At 35.8% G+C, this 23,203-nt stretch overlaps 1 protein-coding gene across 4 annotated transcripts; it reads right to left on the bottom strand.

Annotated features, from left to right (window-relative positions):
• Window positions 1-543: 543 nt before the first annotated feature.
• On the bottom strand, window positions 544-22,656 carry LOC123532012 (adhesion G protein-coupled receptor E1-like). Of its 4 annotated transcripts, none has more exons than XM_045313349.2 (11): window positions 22,152-22,656; window positions 11,681-11,900; window positions 10,945-10,990; window positions 10,548-10,655; window positions 6,507-6,593; window positions 5,874-5,949; window positions 4,509-4,616; window positions 3,193-3,315; window positions 2,611-2,733; window positions 1,778-2,122; window positions 544-1,398 (listed from the first exon to the last, which is right to left on the bottom strand). In XM_045313349.2, the coding sequence occupies exons 4-11, from the start codon at window positions 10,575-10,577 to the stop codon at window positions 1,391-1,393; spliced, it is 900 nt and encodes a 299-aa protein (XP_045169284.1). In that variant the 5' UTR covers window positions 10,578-10,655; window positions 10,945-10,990; window positions 11,681-11,900; window positions 22,152-22,656; the 3' UTR covers window positions 544-1,390. The 4 variants fall into 4 exon arrangements, with proteins under 4 accessions (XP_045169284.1, XP_053408854.1, XP_045169296.1 ...); XM_053552879.1 differs by lacking the exon at window positions 22,152-22,656 and adding an exon at window positions 12,312-12,708; XM_045313361.2 differs by lacking the exon at window positions 10,945-10,990.
• Window positions 22,657-23,203: the final 547 nt, after the last annotated feature.

Here is a 23,203-nt window from a genome sequence, read left to right as displayed (position 1 = left end):
CAGACCAGACTGCGCATCTGCGCAGTCTGGTCAGGATCCATGCTGTTTGCTAACAGTTTCTCTAATTGCAATAGGCTTTGAAAGCAAACAGCATGGATCTTGATCAGACTGCACGGATGCACAGGCTGGTCTGGATTCATGCTGGTCACAAAGCCACTATGTTGGTTTTCTCATGGCGTGGCTCACATCAGTTCAAGCTAAACACTGAACTGCAAGAATTAATGCATAACTATGTTTAATGTTTACAAGGAGTATTAATATACTGTTTTGAGTAATGCTTCACGGTGTTTAAGAGGAAAGCTAAATGGACTTAAGGCCTAAATTATTTTTTGTCAAAAAATGATTACAAATAAGGGGGTTATGCATTTAGAGCATCAGTAAGTTGAAGTTGATTTCTAACATCACTGGCCATGTTAAAAGCATAAAAAGTGCAGTTTTGCATCTTTTTGTTAAAAAGTTGAAAAAAATATTCTCCAAGGCCATAAAAAATTTAGGCATGGGCAAAAATTAGGGTAGTGTCGGGATACCGAACAACAATTTTTTTTTACGCCTAATAAGTAGTAATTCAGAACTGTGTTTGTGAATTTCTTAGCAAATGAATGTTTAAAAGAGAGCTTATCTATTAATTACACTTAACACATTGAAATCTATAGAAGAATTAATTAATTAATTATTAGCCAGTTATCTGTTATATTTACTATATTAAGACATGTATAAACACACAATACCTTTCTAACATTCATATGAAAAAGAGATTTTTTTTTTCTTGGTCATGAAAGAAGGACAATGGATTCATATACAAACTTACACATAAAGATTTCTATTTCGAGAATACAGATTGTGTACAGGCCATTGCTAGAAAAAATAAAGAACTTTTGAACTTTGATAATGTCACTGCTTTCTGAAAGTCTTATCTTCATCTGCAGGTCTGCTCCTTTAATAAAAAGGTAAAAGGTTTCTTGTTTGACGTGGGTAGTCGATGAAATCCCCACCTGGAATGGATGGGACAACTTATTTCCAGCTGAGCCCATGGTAGGCATCATCTTTACCTCCCCAGCATCCAGTCTAGGCCGATACTGCTGGAAACAGTACCAATTTAAGTAAATCACCCAGCACTGAACACTAGTCTGGATATCAGCCGCGACTGGGAATTGAACCCAGACCACTGGCGTTGAAGTCAACCTGCTAACCACTGTGCCGCTGACTCACATTTATAAGTGAAATTTTATTATAATTTTAATGTATAAATCTACCAATTAAACATGAATTGATATATAAATGCATTGTGATTCTAGATGTCATCTTCAATGGGTCCTCTTTGGAGGTTCCACAGCAGTATCCAGGTACTGAAACTGGTGCAGGCAAACCTGGACTGCCATTGACTAGGACTTCATTCCTCTGTAAGATAATGTTTGAAAAAAGGTTATTGTCTTAATATGAGCCGTGCCATGAGAAAACCAACATAGTGGCTTTGCGACCAGCATGGGTCCAGACCAGCCTGCGCTTCCGTTCAGAAACAGGGTTACTCTTTATGTCCTTAAATGCTGATGTTGTCTGCATTCAAGCATAATCTAAACAACTTAAAGTGAGAGCACGGATTCTCAAATTTTATGATTTCCCCTGTTACATCCCAATTTAAAGTAAACAAAGTACTTCAGTATGTACATTATTAAAATCATGAAAGACAATCTGCTAATTCAAATACTCCTGTTTTTATTGTTCTTAGATAAGAACTTGCAGGCAAAAACAAATCAGATTTCCTACCAGAAACACTTACCTGTGCAATTAACTCCATCGCCAATCCAACCGTCATTACACACACACTGAAAATTGGCAGGAGTGTCTATGCATGCTGCATTCTCATCACAACTGGCTGAACTCTCACACTCGCATAAATCTAGATATCCAGTGTGAAACCAACCGTCGTTACACAAGCACTGGAAATTGCCAGTAGTGTTTACGCATGCTGCATTCGCAATACAACTGTTTGAATCAATACACTCGCATGTAACTCCATTGCCAGTCCAACCCGAGTTACACATGCAGGTGAAACTTCCATCAGTGTTTGTGCATTCTGCATTTGGACTACAATTGTCTGTTTCAGCTGCACACTCGTCAACGTCTGAAAATAATTGACAGATCATGATTGTTTCATTCAAGTAAACGTTCCTTTAAATAATACAGATTAAAATTGTTTAAACTGGAGTCTGAAAATTCATCTTTATCTGAAACAAAAGTCATCAGCTGTTATACAATCACCTTCCGAAGTGATAAGATAAATTTTAGATTTCAATGTTACCTTTGTTTTAATTTAAGACTATGTTCAGAAACAGCCTATTAAATGCTAATGTTTTGAAACTGATATTGAAGTTGATGTTGTCCACTTTCAATCATAATTTAAACAACTTAAAGTGAGAGAACACTGATTCTCAAATTATTTGATTTTTCACTGTTACATCCCCATGTAAAGTAAACACTGCAATTCAGTCTGTATCTTATTAAAATCATGAAAGACAATCTGCTGATTCAGATACTCCTGTGTTTTTTTATCTTAGATAAGAACTTGCAGGCAAAAAAAAGTCAATCAGATTTCCTACCAGAAACACTTACCTGTGCATATAACTCCATTGCCAGTCCAACCTTGGTTACACATGCACGTGAAACTTCCATCTGTGTTTGTGCACGCTGCATTCGTATCACAATTGTCTGTGTTTGTTGCACACTCGTCATTGTCTAAAAACAGTTGCAAGATTGTATTTCATTCAGGTTATGTAAATGTTCCTTTAAATAATACAGATATAATTGTTTAATTCAACTGCAGTCTATATCTTTATCTGAAAGAATAAACCTTAAAACAGGTTTTAAGATAATGTTCAGATACAGCCAATCAAATTCTAGAGTGATATTCAACCTGATTTCAAACTTAATTTTTTCCTTTATAGTCTTTGACACTGATGTTGTCCACTTTCAATCATAATTTAAACAACTTAAAGTGAGAGAACACTGATTCTCAAATTATTTGATTTTTCACTGTTACATCCCCATGTTAAGTAAACACTGCAATTCAGTCTGTATCTTATTAAAATCATGAAAGACAATCTGCTGATTCAGATACTGCTGTGTTTTTTTTATCTTAGATAAGAACTTGCAGGCAAAAAAACGTTAATCAGATTTCCTACCAGAAACACTTACCTGTACACGTAACTCCATTGCCAGTCCATCCTTGGTTACACGTGCACGTGAAACTTCCATTTGTGTTTGTGCACGCTGCATTTGTATCACAATTGTCTGTGTTTGTTGCACACTCATCAATGTCTAAAAACAATTGTAAGATTGTATTTCATTCAAATGTTTGTTTTAACAAAACAGGAAAAAACAATTTCATTTTCAATAATTTAATAAATTAAAATAACTAACAAGTTTTTTTATATTTATTATATACAAAAAAGGTACATGAAGGTACAAATGTATAATGACAGGTGAGATGGTTCACATTTGCGCAGAAATATGACTTTTCAGTTGAAATTTGTGTAGAAATAATTGCGGTAATCATGAATATGCGGGCTGTCGATCACCGCGAATGTCGCGAAAATTTGAAGCCTGCGAATATTTTTACACTTACAGTATTTGAAATTGGACATACATTTATATGCTTGATATCCCGACTAGCACTAGTTGTACATGTACAATGTATCAGTCTTTCTGACCTGAATATTGTATGATGTACTGACCTCTCTGATGTACATATAGTACCTTATATTACAATGAATCTATCAATCTCTATCACATATAAATGGTACCTACAAGTAAAATGTACCAACCTCTCTCACGTAGATATAGTACCTACAAGTACACTGTATCAACCTCTCTCGCGTAGAGATAGTACCTACAAGTACATTGTACCAACCTCTCTCGCGTAGAGATAGTACCTACAAGTACACTGTATCAACCTCTCTTGCGTAGAGATAGTACCTACAAGTACACTGTACCAACCTCTCTCACGTAGATATAGTACCTACAAGTACACTGTACCAACCTCTCTCACGTAGAGATAGTACCTACAAGTACACTGTAACAACCTCTCTCACATAGAGATAAGTACCAAGATAGTACCTACAAGTACACTGTATCAACCTCTCTCACGTAGATATAGTACCTACAAGTACACTGTATCAACCTCTCTCACGTAGATATAGTACCTACAAGTACACTGTATCAACCTCTCTCACCTAGATATAGTACCTACAAGTACACTGTATCAACCTCTCTCACGTAGATATAGTACCTACAAGTACACTGTATCAACCTCTCTCACCTAGATATAGTACCTACAAGTACACTGTATCAACCTCTCTCACCTAGATATAGTACCTACAAGTACACTGTATCAACCTCTCCGACAAAAATACAGTACATTTTGTTACGACATATCAACCTCTCTCACATACATATAGTACCTACAAGTATCATGTATGTGTCAACCTCCCAAATGTAAATAATTATAATACCTTCATGGCATGTTTCACCAGTGAATCCAGAGCCTGTACAGTTACATACAAGTTGATCTGGTCCTGGCTGACTAACCAAATGACATTGAGTCAAGATAGCACAATCGCCTACACAAAACAAAGTAATACAGATAAATACCGGTAGAAAGAAACAAAACAAACAATATTAAAAACACTACATTAAAAGGTAACAAAATATTTATATATTTACATTAATTAGTATAATACATCTATGTAGCACTGAAATAATAGCATATATATAGCAATAGATTAAACACTGTAAATCTAGTGTAGCCTGGAGATTCCTGCAGAACAGTCAATTAAACAGTAGGCACAATATTCACAACAACCACCAAATGTCACATTCAATGTCATTGTTAAAAAAACAACAACATAGAAATGTCTGATTTAGTTGTGCCAAAATTAATAGTGTCATAAAGGATAAATATACTGGACTGGTTCAGTTCATGCATTGTAAACACCAAAGAAAACATAACAATTAAAAGTATTCTGAATTCATGTTTTAACCCCTCCTGGCCCAAGTGACGTCTAGTTTAAGCTTTCCATAAACTTCTTGCAAAAAACAGTGATATTTATATCAAATTTAATTATCCTTTTGTTCTTACTTTAAACACTAGTTGAAGCATGCAAACTGTCATTTGATAAATGCTATTTGCCAACAGCTACGGTAATTGTTTGGTTCTTTTTTGCAATCTGCAGGTATATAGCATATAGCAACTGAGCAATCAACAAATGGCAACTGGCCAATAGCATTTAGCAACTGAGCAATCAACAAATTTAGCAACTGAGCAATCAACAAATGGCAGCTGGCCAATAGCATTTAGCAACTGAGCAATCAACAAATTTAGCAACTGAGCAATCAACAAATGGCAACTAGCAAATAGCATTTGGCAAGTGAGTAAATGGCAAATAGCATTTAGCAACAATGGCATCTGGCAAAAAGCAATAGCATACAAAGGAGCAAGTTTAACAATTTGTTAGAACAATAGAAACACAATTAAGCTAGAAGTTGGCTAGATGTAAGCATGGAAAAGATTTCAGAATATACATTTAGCCATGCTGATTGCCCCTAAAGATGCTAAATGACAAATATTTAATGCTAAACGCCTATTTCTTACTGTTAAACCCTACATACAAATTGCCATATACTTTACGCTAAATGTCTGTGTTAAACATGTTAAACAGGAAATGCTAATTCCCAAAATGATAAAAGCTAATTGTCAAATTGAGTTAATGACCTGTACCACATAAACTAATGAATTCTAATTACTAACATTTTTACCTTCAGTGTTAATTAATAGTGGTTCAGTAGTGGTACCGGTATGCAATTATTCATTTACTTACAGGGTTTGCATTTGAACTGGCTTTTAGGGTTGTTCGAATTTCCTGCTGGAAGGCAGACCATACCAGGTGGGCATTCCTGTCAAAATACATTACATCCTTTAAACACAAAACCAAAAACAAACAAACAGAAAAATTCTCATGGATGTGCAGGTCTGGCAAAGTCAACTCAAGCCAAATACAACACTGCAGATCATGTTACTGTTATAGTAACCAGATCCTATTGCAATTAGAGAAACTGTTAGCGAACAGCATGGATCCTGACCAGACTGCGCAGATGCGCAGGCTGGTCTGGATCCATGCTGGTCGCAAACCCACTATGTTGGTTTTCTCATGGCACGGCTCATATCATATTGTCTAATTTATCACACAACTCCATGTGGAGGATGATACCTTGGTGCAACATGATTGAAAGCACTATTACTACTTTTACTACTTTTACTAGTATTTAGAAAACCCATTTACAATGTGAATTATTATACTTCAAAGGAAAATACCACCATTATATGGTAAGATGAAAAAGTCTTTTAATCGGGTACTGTGAAAAATGCCATAATCATATAACAAATTCTAATCAATCAAAACATATGCCAAGACAATGTTTTTGTAAATAAGTATGAGGGCTTTAATACTTACATCAGGAAAATTTTTTTTACAGTTGCTTTTCTGTTTCGCCCACCATGGTTTTGCTTTTACCACAGCAACTACAACTAAAAGGAGTACCTGCAAGAACAAAACACTCTAGTAAGATTTACTATAAAGAAACTAAAAAGAAACTAAGACATATTCTTTTGTTTGTTTTTGGTTTTAACGTCGTTTTTCAACAGTATTTCAGTCATGTAACGGCGGGTAGTTACCTAACCAGTGTTCCTGGATTCTGAACCAGTACAAACCTGTTCTCCGCAAGTAACTGCCAACTTCCCCACATGAATCAGAGGTGGAGGACTAATGATAAGACATATTCTGGAAGTTAATTATTTGCAGACCACTAACTGGATCACAGAGAGATTCAGTGGTGTGCCATGTTGAGAAAGGAAGAGTTCAATCAACTTAGTACAGCTTAATGGGGGGTGGGGTGGGGGGGGGGAGGGGGGTGAGGGCAGAGTGCAACAAAGATGACATTATTTCATCATTTCAAACTTGAGATGTATTTTACCTTACATAAAACATAATTTCATGACTATAGTTCCATTTCAGAGTTGCTTCCTCAAAAAAAGAAAACTGCATGTATATTATCATAATTCTATGGACAAATCTTAGGTCATATGGTGACTTTCCAGCTTTTGATGGTGGAGAAGGACCACAATCATGTGCCCATCTGGGCAGTAGTGCAGACACAATCTGGTACCTTGGCAGAACCACCAACCTTCCGTTAGCCAGCTGAATGGCTTCCTAAATTGAAAATATCCTACACCCCATGCAAGATTTTGAACATGCAGTTGTGGGGCAAGTAATTCAAAATCATCAGTCTTAACTAGTCAGCAACCTAGGTGTCTGATTTAAAAGCAAATAAAGTAATAATTTTACAGAATAATTCACAAGTTGAAAACATTCAGCTTGATTATTTTAAAGACATTCAGGTTTCAATTAAATAATTTAAATATACTAGTGATGATGATGACGAGGACTAGGATGATGATAACAAATTATAGTTATAAAAATTACAGTTCTTTTTGTCAAAGAAAACTCTGTTCTGTGACCATGCTCTGAAATTTCAGCTTCGTTACATTAAACATAATGAGGATATATTCTGTTTTATAGGTTTTTTTGTAAGTACCTTTCAACTTCAGTAATAGAATTTTAAAAGGCCTGCCTCTAGATCGTTCGACAACAAAAAACAAAAAAAAAGTTTTCTTAGATATCTGGGAATATATGCTATATTTCTTAAGAAGGCTTTAAAACTTAATATTACTGACACACTTTGCTGGCTTTACTAATTTATTATGAAAATCAAAAAGTGTTTGTAACGGTTTTACTCCAGGTTATCTGTCTCGATTATAAATATCTACATTTTGAAGTCATAATTCACTACTTTCGCCATAGCACTATTGATTACGACGACGGGAAAATGTCTTTCATGCTGCGGCAGTCCGGAGTTCGATTCCCGACACAGTCATCTTTTTTTCTTGATTTAGAATTTTTAAAATATTTTAGAAATAAAAACTCATATTCTAAAGTTCATAATTTGAACAAACTTCAATTTGACAGAAAGATTATTTTTTAGCCAAATCTGGAGGATAGTGCCTTTAAGAATCATTTTTAGCTGTATCATGTGAGGTGGAAGGATATAATATTGAGCTTTAGAATATCTCATAAATCATTTTGCTTTAATTTTATCACTTCTTAATTGCAAGAACTGTTATCCATTAAAAAAATGCATTTTAATGCATAAACTTTTTTTATGGAAGATATATTATGTGTCATGTGTGAATGACTTTTTGATGATAATGTCGTATTTTACAATAATTTAAACTTAGCTGGTTATCATGAATTCATAGAATTAAAATCCAACTTTATCAATTCTTTTTAAAGTTTGGTTTAACTGTTCCAAATTCTTGAGAAAATTATGTGTTTAAGAAATAAAGAAGCACAAGTTCACGTAAATGAAATGTGTATTTAATTAATTAGGTTTAAAACAGTTGTACTGTATAGATAAATAAGAATGGATTTTCTTTTAACAAGCAATGCATGACAACTAATTATGAATGTAGCTCCACTTAGCTCTACATACATAATTACAATGTACTTTATTTATAAATTTCGTAAATCTAACTTTAGCTACATTTGAAGAGAACATCTCAAGATTAAATATTTTATTATTCTTAAAGTATTTTTTTCGGCGACACCGTCTAAATTCGTTTTCGTTACCTATGCCACGTGACTTCAGTTTGCAAATCAAACTGCTTGATAGCGCATCATAGATAATTTTTTCAAAATGAAAGATTTATGCAACACTCTGCCTGATTGGACGAGAGTGTCAATTTCTCTCACTGTGTTGATTGTGCTACGCTGAGTGAAATGTAGACATAGCGTTTATCCTAAACGACGCTGTTTACAGTTTTAAAGCTAACTTTGGCTCAGTATATTTAGCAAGAATATTGATATATCTCAAAATGATAATTAAGTTTAATAAATATGATAACAACCTGTTCAAATACCAACATACATCAAATTAAAGAAAGAGCTGAATACGGTCTGCGTATCACATGAATAAGGGTGTGATAAGAGTCTTTCATGTAGAGAAGTGCTTTTTAAAAGAGTTTCCTTGTTACAATTGTCGTCTGTATATAAAAAGGTTTCTGCTTTTGTGACTTTAGTATGGTATGCAAATAATGAACTCAGTTTAAATCTGTTTCATTATATATATATTCTATATAATGACTGAATTTCATTACACTGAAATGAAGGTACGCTGCATACAGTTTATCTATGTGATATGACTACGGTCAAACTTTGCTTATGAAACAGAATTATTGAAATTATTACAGTGGTATGTTTTGCTTAACCTTCACTTTTTTATAGGTGTGACGTCATTGTCCAGAGATTCATGAATAACGAATATGCATTTGTTAAAGCGGGATCAGTTGACCTATTTTAGAAATAAATAAAAATAATAAATAAAAAAATCCTTTAATTGATTTTTTTCTCATGTATTTTTTTCTCATGTATTCTAATCAAACTTGATTTGTAGCATCTTTATTAGGCCCGCAGCCAACTTTGTTCAGCTGGGACATTTGACCCCTTTTAGGGGCTGCTAGAGCTAAAACTAGAAATGCCTTTGACTTCATCTCAGTGTTGTAATATTTTCTGGTTCTTCGGGATCATTGATTTCAATTCATTTAGATTTGAAGATTGAATACCGCTTAAGCCGGTGCTAGTGGGCGTGGGCAGTGTTGCATTTTCCATTACTGCTCATTAACAGACTCAATCAAACCGAGTCTGCAATTTTCACTGTTTGCCTTGTTTTCGGTGCTTCTGATGGATCTACTTTTCAGTTGTTATTTATACAGCGTCTCATGAACAGCTTGGTGGATCTTTGTCATACTTGGTCTGGAGCATCATTATAAGGTCCTCTTCCAAATTTATTTATATAGGAACTTGGGCCCTATTAGGGACCACTATAGCTAAAAGTAGATATGCCTTTCTTCGCATTAACCACTAAAATGTAATGGATTTTTATCAAACTCGATGTGTAACAATATCGTAAGGTCTCCTGCTATTTTGTTACAAATGGGGATAGGGACCAATTTAGCTAAAAATATAAACACGTTTAATGACCTCTTCTCATGAACCGCTTCATGAATCTTCATCAAACTACTGCTGTAATTATTCGTCTAAGGATAAACGAAACAAAATTGCAACCCTACGAAACCTTTGCGAAAAATTAAAAGAGAACCATTTAAATTGTTAAAGTGCGTTGTTTAGTTTTGCAATTTGAAAAATGTTAAATGAAAGATGAATGTTAGATGAAAAATTCATAAACTTCTTTCCTTATTACAATTCGCCGACTATCATTTTTAAAGATATTTCTTGTTCTAAGATACCTTTCACTTCAGGTGATTTCAGTTATTACCAACTAGTAAACTTTAAAGTGAGAGATGCAGTTAAAAAAAATTTAAGTGGAAATAAAATAAAATTACTTGAAAAAAATCTAAATAAAACAAAATCAACACTCACCCCTTTCAGTATGATATTTCCTCCTGCCATGATGACAATGAGATATGTCTTGTATTTGATCAACAGCAAAATCCAAAGTAGTGAAAGATAGCCAGGGCTAGTTCTCACCTGTAATATATACTTACTGTTAGTGAGCACATGTTGTTATCATCAGAAAACATCTTATTTTCCAGACAGTTTTGCATATTTTCCAGACAGTTTTGCATATTGATCAAACTGAAATCATCAAAAGACCTCACATATCACCAAAGTACATTGTATCAGAATGTTAAGTTCAAAGACAAAAGATTTCTCAAAATAGTTATGCAGATTCTAAAAAAGTTGAGACCCTGGAAACCGTACAAAAGGCCATGTAAAGAATCAAAATACAGACATACCTTGGGCATCAAACACTTACATGTAAAAGGTAGCCAAATGCTAAGTCTAGATGTCAAACTTCATACCTGGATGGAAACAGATTTGGTTTGACTGATTGGTAATGTAATATGCAACCCCACTCACCCCCTTGCACTGGCTTAAACAGTACTCTAATATCCATTAACATTTGAGCCCACCATGAGAAAACTAACATAGTGGCTTTGCAACCAGTATGGATCCAGATCAACCTGCACAGTTGCGCAGTCTGGTCAGGATCTATGCTGTTTGCTTTCATAGTCTATTGCAATTAGAGAAACCGTTAGCGAACAGCGTGTATCCTGACCATACGGCATGGATGCCCCGAGGCTGGTCTGGATCCCTGCTGGTCACAAAGCCACTATGTTGGTTTTCACATGGCGTGGCTCAAGGTTACGGAGGTCACTTGATGTGGAGATGAAGTTGCCCCAACACATGCTGAGAAAATTGTTTATACCCAAAACTTTTGTTATTAGGACACATGTTTCATACTGGAGAGTGGGGCAAAATAGGCTTTAAAATTTGAAAATTTAAAAGAGAAGAGTATTCAGGAAGAGTTCAAGTTCATATTTCACAATGCTTAGAAGCATTTTAATGATTTCTGGAGCATCTTAATGATTTCAGGAAATTATCACTCACATCCTATCCATGTACTACCTGGACTAATATTTTACATCAATATTGTTACCAACTTACAATAAAATATATGAATCAAATATTGGAAAATCGTGTGATCTTACTGTTTCAGTTTGCAACACTCTCTGTTCATCATTTCTTATGCCACACCTCTTCAAACCTCATACATTTTCCATTTACATCAATCTTGTTTTCATAAACCAGGCCTCTCAGTTCAAAATATATGTTTAATGTATTCACATTAGCCGAGCCTTTCAACATTAATCTCCACTGGGCAATCCTTTTTTTTATAAGCCACACCTCTAGGACATCCTCTTGATTGATCTACAAAACAATACTACGCATTAGCCTGTACTGAACAGTATAATTGAGGAAAATTGTCAGCTCTGTACTCTCAAATAGGGTTAGTGAACTTTCTGTTCTCAGCTGGGGTTAGTGAACCTTCTCTTACAGGATCTGACATATCATTCAAAACAAAAGTGATATTTAGATCAATATTTAGACTTACAAGTCTAATCAATATTAAGCCTGTCTGCTTAGTTAAATAGGGGGAGTACAGATCTAAAGATTTGGTGTGTGTGTGTTGGGGGGGGGGGGGGGGGGGGGCGGTGGTGAGCTATGAGTATGATCTCTGGGGGCAATGTGTATGTTCTCTGTGCCCACTTGATAAAAGACATCGTGTCTGAAGTCATTTTGTCTTCCACCTCTGATTCATGTAGAGAAATTGGCAGTTACCTGTAGAGAACAGCTAAATATTTGTGCGGTTGTTGGTGGTGCAGTTGTGGAGAATCTTGGTAAGCAACATGAGCACCGCTGAGCAAATACCGATGTTATGGCTCTATAACCAGCGGTATCTATATCAGTGCACATCCATACTGTATGTTTATTCCAATGCATCTGAAGAATAAAGATTAGACTGTACGGATGTGCACGCTGATCTGGATCCATGCTATATACGAAGTTATAGGGCTGTCTTTTTGTATAGCAGCACTCAAATATTAAACTGGCAGATCAGTATATTCAATACCGGTTCAAACCGGTTCATACTAGTAGTTTCTGATTTAAACACAAGTTATTTCAACATTTTCACTATGTAACAGGTGTAATACTATGAGTATTCACAGTCATTTTACTTCACTAGCTATAGTATACATGTATATGGATAAGAAAACTTTCTACATAAAACGAAAATGTTGAAAATCAATCAAAGTTAGAAAAATACCAATCCCTACATGCACTGCAGTAAGATTTCATCTAGTGGAGGATGAGTTCTTTGATTTCGGCTATTCCTATGGCTTATCTTTATTTCTTTTTACAATTTTTCTTTTTTTTTAAATTTTATACATTTTTAGTATACTTTACTAGAAATTTTCTCAAAAATGAAAGTTAAAAAAAAAATGCATGCAAAGTTTGGAATTTATATAATTATTTATATCAGTGATATATAGTATTATAAAAAAAATTGTACTGAAGTAAAACTTTTCAGGGAATTTGTCAATAAATCTGATTTGTCATAAAACTGATTTAGTAAGTCTGCTTCAGTTATTGATTCTCACTGAATACCATTTTCAAATCAGTCATTTATTTAGGCGTAAAAAAAAATGTTTGTTTCTGGTATCCCAACCTCCCTAAATTATTGGCCTGACCCAAGATGTTTTTATGGCCTGGGAGAATTTTTTTCTCAACTTTTTAACAAGAAGTTGCAAAACAGCACTTTTTATGCTTTAAACATGGCCAATGATGTTAGAAATCAACTTACTGATGCTCTAAAAGCATAACCCCCTTATTTGTATTAATTTTTTTTTACACAAAAATAATTTCTGAAAAGTCTCCCTTAATAAAAAAAAAATCCAAAAAAAAATTCCGACCTACCTACCATAATTTTTTTGAGCATGTTACCGGAAACAAAGAAAATTTTTTTTAGGCCTTATCCTGTGCATAACTTAAAACAGCCAAGGTGACATACCTTTATGCTCACTGAAATTGATAGAGATATATCACGGCCTGTAAACACTGGCTCGTCCTCTTTAAGGAGATGAGTTGAAAAAAGAGCCAATGATACTTCCGAGGAGGCACTAATGACCGGAACTTTATGCAGAATGTAAACAAAGAAGAAGGTCGAGTAGATTGTTTCCTTTCTCAGATAAATGTAAGGCCCTATGTCAAAAAATAGCCAATGTAGTTCCACTCAGAAATGATTATACTTTTTATATATGCAGGCCATTTTGCAAGGTAAATGCATTCCTTGACGTGAGAACTTTTGAAAGTTGGAAAATGGGGCAAGTTCGAACCAAAAGTGGAGATTTACCCATATATTTCGTCCCAATTTACACATATAAGAGTAAATATACATTGTACCAATTTTTCCCATAATGGTATGTTAAATCTGTATTATTTATGTGTTTTAACGGCGGGTTTTACCCCTCTATGCTCAATTTTGGCTAAGAGGAGGAGCCAAAGCCTTGGAGGAGGTGCAAAAGTCCAGAGTCGGAGCCACTGACCAGTTCATTTCCTAGGTGATGAACACTCGTATAAAGCGTTTTCGTTCTCGCAATGTAATATCTATTCCGTTTTAATGTTTATAATTTGATGCTTGAAATTGTATTATACTACCCAAATGCACATAATCTACCTAAAATAACAAGAGCTGTCCATAAGACAGCCCACTCGACTTTTCTCAGTACTTGACTCTGAATTAACTTTGCCAGTAAAACTTTATAAAACTTAAAACTCTAAGTTAAAAAGGGGCATAACTCTGTCAAAATTCAATCAGAGTTATAGAGATTGTTTCTCCTGGTGTAGACTTTGATAGTAAATAACTGTTTTAAGTTTCAAGTCAATAGCTTTGATAGTAACAGAGATATTTGACTTTATAAAAAAACAATTTCCAACGGCGACGCCGACTCCGACTGCGACGTGAACACAATATCGTTTTGACGATTTAAGCATTGCTGGTCATGTTAGAATGTACACTTTATTTATAAAACTCCCTCGATATTTTTGCTAAATTGTTTTTTTTTTTTTTTATCTTTTCAATATATTTATGTCTTTTCTGATTCATTTAGAAACATTTTTTTTTAAGAGTTATTTGAAAGCATAAATAAAATCGAGAAAGACAGCGATACTATATAATGTAAATATAAGAAATGATTTTTTTTTCGATATTCCGCAGAATAGGATCGGCAAATCAGTGAATCGCGCTAGCTGGAAATTAAGTATCAACATACATGTTTCCTTACAAACGTTATTTAAGTAAAATTAGAAAACTGTATTTATAATTCTGTAACTGTAAGCTCAGTAACGGTCAATACCCATTCTTACTACGTAGCATTAATTAAAAACAAATCTGACATCAAATATTGCCTCAACAGATGGCACCCTCCCAGTACTAAATAATAACTAATTAATATGACTTTGACTGCAGAACGACGACTGACAAACGGACAAGGATAAGACAAAAGCTATATGATACATGCGGTTCGACAGGGGAATAAATATATAACGTTTTCAGTTTCTTTGTTATCGTTAGAACATCTGGGAGAGGTATTTTGAGTGTTAGCATTTTCATATACGTATATGTAATCGAATTAAGCAATTTACAAGTAAACAATTATATTTATTTAGCATGTGTAAATACCTAGTGAAGCACATATTGCAATTGCATTTCAAGACTACCACAAAGTTAACACTAACTATTAAAAAATCCAAAATGCGTTGGACATGAAAACCGTTGTGCATTAGGAAATGTCCCTTTCACAGAAAATATCATAATTATACAACTTATAACGCCATGATAGCCCATCATTAGATAAGTGCAAAAGAAAAGAGAAGTGCAAATATCTCGTAATACATTCTAAGGAAATGAATAGGATGTTGTTAAAACATCATCCATCAGATGTTTGTCACAATCCAAGGAAATCATGATAAAGATCTGGTATGTGAGAATTGATGACACATTAAAAAAAAAACTAAATTTCAAAGTGATTTGGCTCCCACTCCGGTTCTTAGCGCCTCCTCTGCGGCGTTGGCTCCTCCACATGGTGATAAATGCACGTGTACGGGATAAACACGCTAGTAAACCACGTAAGTCATGCAGTAGTAAGATATGCTTTTCAGCAAGGTTGATGCAGGGACTATAAAATCTTAAATTTGTGTAAATTAGGGTGAAATATATGGGAAAATGTCCACTTTTGGTTTGGACTTACTGTATTTTCCAACTTTCAAAAGTTCTCACGTCAAGGAATGCATTTACCTTGCAAAATGGCCTGCATATTTAAAAAGTATAATCATTTCTGAGTGGAACTACATTGGCTATTTTTTAAAATAGGGCCTTACATTTATCGGAGAAAGGAAACAATCAACTCACCCTTCTTCTTTGTTTACATTCTGCATGAAGTTCCGGTCATTAGCGCCTCCTCGGAAGTATCATTGGCTCTTTTTTCAACTCATCTCCTCAAAGAGGACGAGCCAGTGTTTACAGGCCGTGTATATGTAAAAGAAAATTCTTTCAGTACAAAATAATTCGAGTCTCCACTGAAAGTAAACAACAACTTCTCCACTGCAAGTAAACAACAATTTTATCCACTGCTAGTCTCCACTGAAAGTAAACAACAATTTCTCCACTGAAAGTAAACAACAATTTCTCCACTGCAAGTATGTGTATGTGTGTTAGGGTTTAATGTCTTTTTCAACAATTTTTCAGTCATACAAATGATGGTGTCTACTGGTAGCAGTGAGCACAATGCCCAACCTTATAGTGTTGCCTCACTGGAATATCACACCATAGACACGTGACATGATACCCCAACCAGTCACATTATACTGACACCGGGCTGACTAGTCCTAGCACTACCCTCTTAATGCTGAGCGCCAAGCTGCTAGTACCATTTTTTACGTCTTTGGTATGATGTGGCCGGGGACTGAACCCACGACCTCCCGCACTCAAAGTGGACACTCTACCACTAGGCTACCAAGGCGGTCCCACTGCAAGTAAACAACAACTTCACCATTGCAAGTAAACAACAACTTCTCCACTGCAAGAAAACAACAACTTCTCCACTGCAAGTAAACAAAAACTTAAACAACATCTCCTCCACTGCAAGGAAACAACAACTTCTCCACTGCAAGGAAACAACAACTTCTCTACTGCAAGGAAACAACAACAACTCCACTGCAAGTAAACAACAACTCTTCACTGCAAGGTAACAACAACTTCTCCACTGCAAGGAAACAACAACAACTCCACTGCAAGTAAACAACAACTTCTCCACTGCAAGGAAACAACAACTTCTCCACTGCAAGGAAACAATATCTTCTCCACTGCAAGGAAACAACAACTTCTCCACTGCAAGGAAACAACAACTTCTCCATTGCAAGTAAACAACAACTTCTCCACTGCAAGGAAACAACAACTTCTCCACTGCAAGGAAACAACAACAACTCCACTGCAAGGAAACAACAACTTCTCTACTGCAAACAACAACTTCTCCACTGCAATGAAACAACATCTTCTCCACTGCAAGGAAACAACAACTTCTCCACTGCAAGGAAACAACAACTTCTCCACTGCAAGTAAACAACAACTTCTCCACAAGAATCAGTGGAGGATGAAACAAGTGCTAAGGTATGCCAAACTGTTAATTAGAATACTGTTACTGTCATTTTGCAATATACAGTATAAAGTTTCATGTCAGGGGAAATATTTTAACAGTCTAGAAAGTTATAATGTCAACAGATCCTAATAATAATCCATTTTGAAAGAAGCTTTGAACATTATACATGGTGAAACTTGTTGTTCTGTGACAGATGTGAGTTTTCATAACCATGTACCGTGTATGAAAATTTCCCTTTGTTTAAACCGTTTTAGTAAATGCTAAAAATGATCTGCAATATAATGAATGATTGCAACTTCTTTTTGGTCAGTTATCAACAGTATTTCCTTGTTACAATCAGAAAAATGCTTTAGTTGGCAAAAAAAAAAAAATAACAAAAAAACTCACATATAGTATGTGTTGTAGCAAATTTAACAAGAACTTGTAATATCTTGTTCCTAGCAATGATCACAATAAGAATAAGTACAAGGGATACATTTCATTACTCTATGTACTTGAAGACCGGATATTAAGTTAACCAATAAACCAAATCCATGACCACTCACTGATCAAATCCTTGACCACTCATGGTGCAAATCCTTCACCACTCAAAGACCAAATCTGTGACTACTCACTGACTTAATTCATGACCACTCATTGACCAAATCCTTGACCACTCATTGTCCCAATCCTTCACCATTTAAAAGACCAAATCTGTGACTACTCAAGGACCAAATCTGTGATTACTCATTGACCAAATCATTGACTACTCATTGACCAAATTCTTGACCACTTATTTACCAAATCCTTGACCACTCCTTGCAAAATCCTTAGCCACTACTAACCCAATCCTTGACCACTCATTGTCCAAATCCTTGACCACTCATTGAACAAGGGGCCTCCGTTGCCGAGTGGTTAAAGTCGCTGACTTCAAATAACTTGCCCCATATCGATGTGGGATCGAGCCTCACTCGGGGCATTGAATTCTTCATGTGAGGAAGCCATCCAGCTGGCTTACGGAAGGTCGGTGGCTCTACCCAGGTGCCCGCTCGTGATGAAATAATGCACAGAGGGGCACCTGGAGGCTTCCTCCACCATTAAAGCTGGAAAGTCGCCATATGACCTATCATGTGTCTGTGCGATGTTAAATCCAACAAAAAAAACCCCAACCCCCCCCCCCCCCCCCCCCCCCAAAAAACCCAACTCATTGAACAAATCCTTTACCACTTATTGACCAAATCCTTGACCACTCATTGCAAAATCCTGGACCACTCCTTGACCACTCATTGACCAAATCATTCACCATTCATTGACAAAATCCTTTACCCTTCATTGACCAATTCCTTCACCATTCATTGACCAAATCTTTGACCACTCATTGACTACTCACTGACTACTTATTGACCAAAACCTTGACCACTCCTTCACCGAATCATTCACAAATGATTGTGCAAATCTTTGACTTCTTACTGACCAAATCCTTGACCACGCATTGTACAAATCCATGATCAATCATTGATTAAACCTTTTACCACTCATTGGCCAAATCCTTGACTAATCATTGACTACTTACTGACCCAAGCCTTGACTACTCATTAATAAAATGTTGACCCCTCATTGACCAAATCTTTCACCACTAATTATCCAAATCCTTAACCACACATTGACCAAATCCTTCATTGTTCATTGTCCAAACCATCGACAACTCATTGACCAAATCCTTGACCACTCATTGACCATTCATTGACCAAATCAGTGACTACTCACGGGCCAAATCCTTGACTATTCATTGAACAAATCCTAAACTACATATTGACCAAATCCTTTACCACACATTGACCAAATCCTTCATCAACCAAAATCCTTGACCGCTTATTGACAAAATATTGAGCTACATATTGAACAAATCCTTCACCACTAAATGACCAAATCTTCACCAGCCATTGTCCAAATCCTTGTCCACTTATTGACCAAATCCTTGACAACTAACTGCCACAATCCTTGACTTCACAATGTCCAAATTCTTGACAAATTCCTTAAGTATTCATTGACAAATACTTGTCCACTTGTTCAACAAATCCTTGACCACTTGTTCAACAAATCCTTGACCACTCACTGTCCAAATCTGTGACCACTCATTGACAAAATCTTTCACCTGTCAGTCATTGTCCAAATCATTGACCACTCACTGACCAAATCCTTGACCACTTGTTCAACACATCCTTGACCACTCATTGTCCAAATCCGTGACAACTCACTGACAAAATCTCTCACCAGTCAGTCATTGTTAAAATCCTTGACCACTCACTGACCAAATCCTTCACCACTCATTGACCAAATCCTTCACCACTCATTGTCCAATTTCTTGACTTCTTATTGATCAAATCTATAACTACTCATCGTCCAAATCCTTGACCACTGATTGAACAAATCTTTGACCACTCATTGACCAAATCCTTGACTACACAATGACAAAATCCTTGACTACTTATTGACCAAATCCTTGACCACTTATTGACCAAATCATTCATTACTAATTCTCTAAATCCTAGGCTATATATTTACTGACCACTCCTTGACTGAATCCTTTACCATTGATTGTCCAAATCCTTGACTACTTATTGACCAAATCCTTAACCATTCAGTGTATAAATCATTGACCACATTTATCACAACTTGTTGTCCAAATCCTTGACTACTCATTGACCAAATCCTTCAACACTTGTTGACCAAATCCTTGACCTATCATTGACCAAATCCTTGATGACCAAATCCTTGACAACTCTTTGATCAAATCCTTGAGCACTCATTGGCCAGATCCTTTACCACTCATTAATCAAATCCCTGACAACTCATTGACCAAATCCTTGACCACTCATTGACAAAATCCTTGAACACTCCTTGGCCAAATCCTTTACCACTTATTAATCAAATCTCTGACAACTCGTTGACCAAATCCTTGACCACTCATTGTCAAAATCCTTGAACACTCCTTGGCCAAATCCTTTACCATGCATTAATCAAATCCATGACAACTCATTGACCAAATCTTTGACCACTCATTGTCAAAATCCTTGACCACTCCTTTGCCAAATCTTTGACTACTCATAAACTAAATCCTTGACCACATGTTTAACAAATCCTTGACCATTCATTGTTCAAATCCTTGACCAATTTTTGACAAAATTTTTCACCAGTCATTACCAAACCATTGACCACTCAATAACCAACTCCTCAAATATTCACTGACCAAATCATTGCCTACTCATTGTCCAAATCCTTAACCATCCATTGACCAAATCCTTGACCACTCATTGTCCAAATCCTTGACCACTCATTGACCAAATCCATCACCAGTCATTGTCCAAATCCTTGACCACTCACTGACCAAATCCTTGACCACTCATTGACCAAATCCTTGACAACCCACTGACCAGATCCTTGACAACTCACTGACCAGATCCTTGACCACTCACTGACCAAATCCTTGACCACTCATTGACCAAATCCATCGCCAGTCATTGTCCAAATCCTTGACCACACACTGACCAAATCCTTGACCACTCACTGACCAAATCCTTTACCACACACTGACCAAATCCTTGACCACTCATTGACCAAATCCTTGACTACTTATTGTCTAAATCCTTGACTGTTTAATGTCCAAATCCTTCACCACTCATTGACCAAATCCTTGACCACTCGTTGAACATCTTTGAACTTAAGAACTTATAAATGTGAAAGTAGCATCTGCCTTGCTGCCGAGTAGTCATTTAAAATAAAAACATTATCCCACTGTTTAAAAAACAAAAAAACACAAAATTCCCACACATTTTGGTTAATAGTACATAAGATTTCTTCTGCTCAGGTCAGGCATGACTTTTGCACCTAAGTGCAAATCTTACGTAATGTGAACAGTGCTTTACAACAATTCTTAGGAAAGGGCAAAAAAATCTCAAAAATTTACAACAAACCATATAAATGAAAACACAAATTTATGTCATTTTATGCTAGTCACTTTATGTTATATATGTTGAAAAAAGTATCTTTCCAAAAATCAAGAAAGAAGAAACCATTTCTTAACCTGTTTGACGAAATCCACAATGCATAAAAAAAAAATGTTTGTTTCCGTAACATGCTCAAAAAAAGGGTAGGTAGGTCGGTAATTTTTTTGGGGGGAATTGTTTTTTTATTAAGTGTGACTTTTTGGAAATTATTTTCATGTCAAAAAATGAATGCAAATAAAGGGGTTATGCCTTCAGAGCATCAGTAAGTCGATTTGATTAAAGCAAAAAAATTGAAAAAAAAATTTCTCCAAGGCCAAAAAAAACATTAAATTTTAGGGTCGGGCCAAAATTTTAGGGTAGGTTGGGATACTGGAAACAATTTTTGTTTACGCCTAATGGGCCAATGGGAAAAGGCTGATGAGATACCACCTTCAAATTTTAAACATAAAAGACTATTTGTGCCCTACTAATAAAAATACATTTGTTAGTCCATTAAAGTGACATGCTAGTAGGAATACACTATTTTTCAACAGTATTTCAGTTATGTAACGGCGGCCAGTTAACGTAACCTGTGTTCCTGGATTATGTACCAGTACGAACCTGTTTTCCGCAAATCACTACCAGCTTCACACATGAATCAGTGGTGGACAAATGATTTCCGACATGATTGTCTTTATCGAATCATCGCGAAGAACATAACCCCTCACCCAGGGATGGAACTCATAACTGTGCAATCCTTTTATCTGCGCTCTCCCTATTAATGAGCTAAGCTAGCAGGCTTGTGACACGTTGTGTTATAAAAAAAAAATTCAGACAGTGTAATAATCTGGTATCAAAATCTGTTTCTAAGTAAATGCTTGTATCAAAGGTATCTTAATAGACAGGTCTTAAAACACTATTTTAAAGCCTTAAACATAAAACTTTTTTTCCCGATGTATATGAACATTTCAGGATGTATGTTTTAATAATTTTTTTACCCCAGGAAAAGTGTCTTCATTACCACCAGACTTGTCATCAGGGGTTGTTTCATCAGCTCACAGCTTACTCTGCAAATTACTGGACTGCATGAAATAAGGCTGGTCAGTCAGACTCTGGCAACTAAATTCTGCTGGTTCAGCTCAATACCTGAAAAGAATTTTTTTTTTCAAGTTTTTATTTCTACTCCATTTAAAATCATTTTCTAAAATTACATCTAGAAATTATAGCCCTTTCTTCACCTACATAAACCAAGATCGCCTGCAAATGTTTTACCAATGAATAAGTTGTTTTCCAAGACATATATAGAGGGTATCCGTGGTTTCAAAAATCATGCAAGGAAGACATCTACCTGGACTATGTATGGTCAGTGACTCTACCGAGGTGCCTGTCTGAGCCCGAGATAATGCCTGGAGGGAACCTCCATTAAAGCTGGAATATTACCGCATAATCTAACTTGTACTGTGTGACTTTAAAACCAATTAACCTCTAGCCTGCTAAATTTCTAAAATGGACTGGTCCATCATTCAATTTGGGCAGTAACATTAAAGGCAGAATCACTTGCGGAGAGCAGGCTTAGGCTAAACGAACAAATAAACTTCAAAGACAAGGGCAAATTTTCGAGACACACACACGCACACAGACACACACACAATGAGAATCAAATGAACAAGAGATCACAGAGTGATCTTGGCGCCCACCAATGTGCCATTTTTGAGTGTTCCAAATTTCAAGACTTAATGACTAGCTCAAGGTCAAATTTCATTTCTGTACACAACACTGTGCATGTGGTCCAAATTCGGAAGATGTAGCTTGAGAAATGTGAAAGTAGGTCACTAAATCAATTTCAAGGACAAAGTTCTTTGTACACAAAACTATGCATGTGCAAGTTTGAAGGCTGTAGTTTGAAAAATTTGAAAGTAGGTCACTAGGTCAATCTTAAGGTCAAAGTTTATTTCGGTACACAAAACTATGCAAGTGGTCCAAATTTGAAGGCTGTAGCTTGAGAAATGTGAAAGTAGGTCACTAGGTCAAAATCAAGGTCAAATTTCAC

This window comes from Mercenaria mercenaria, chromosome 1 (assembly GCF_021730395.1).
Source record: "Mercenaria mercenaria strain notata chromosome 1, MADL_Memer_1, whole genome shotgun sequence".
Lineage (NCBI taxonomy): Eukaryota > Metazoa > Mollusca > Bivalvia > Venerida > Veneridae > Mercenaria > Mercenaria mercenaria.
This window is presented reverse-complemented; position numbering and strand designations above follow the sequence as displayed.

Bases quoted from the DNA above. Each gene is read 5' to 3' on its own strand.
- LOC123532012 (XM_045313349.2), bottom strand. From the start codon at position 10,577: ATGGCAGGAGGAAATATCATACTGAAAGGG. The intron at 6,594-10,547 runs GTGAGTGTTGAT...TTGTTCTTGCAG, and splicing joins GAAATATCATACTGAAAGGG to GTACTCCTTTTAGTTGTAGT. The intron at 3,316-4,508 runs GTATTATAATTA...AATTGTTTTTAG, and splicing joins TGGTGAAACATGCCATGAAG to ACATTGATGAGTGTGCAACA.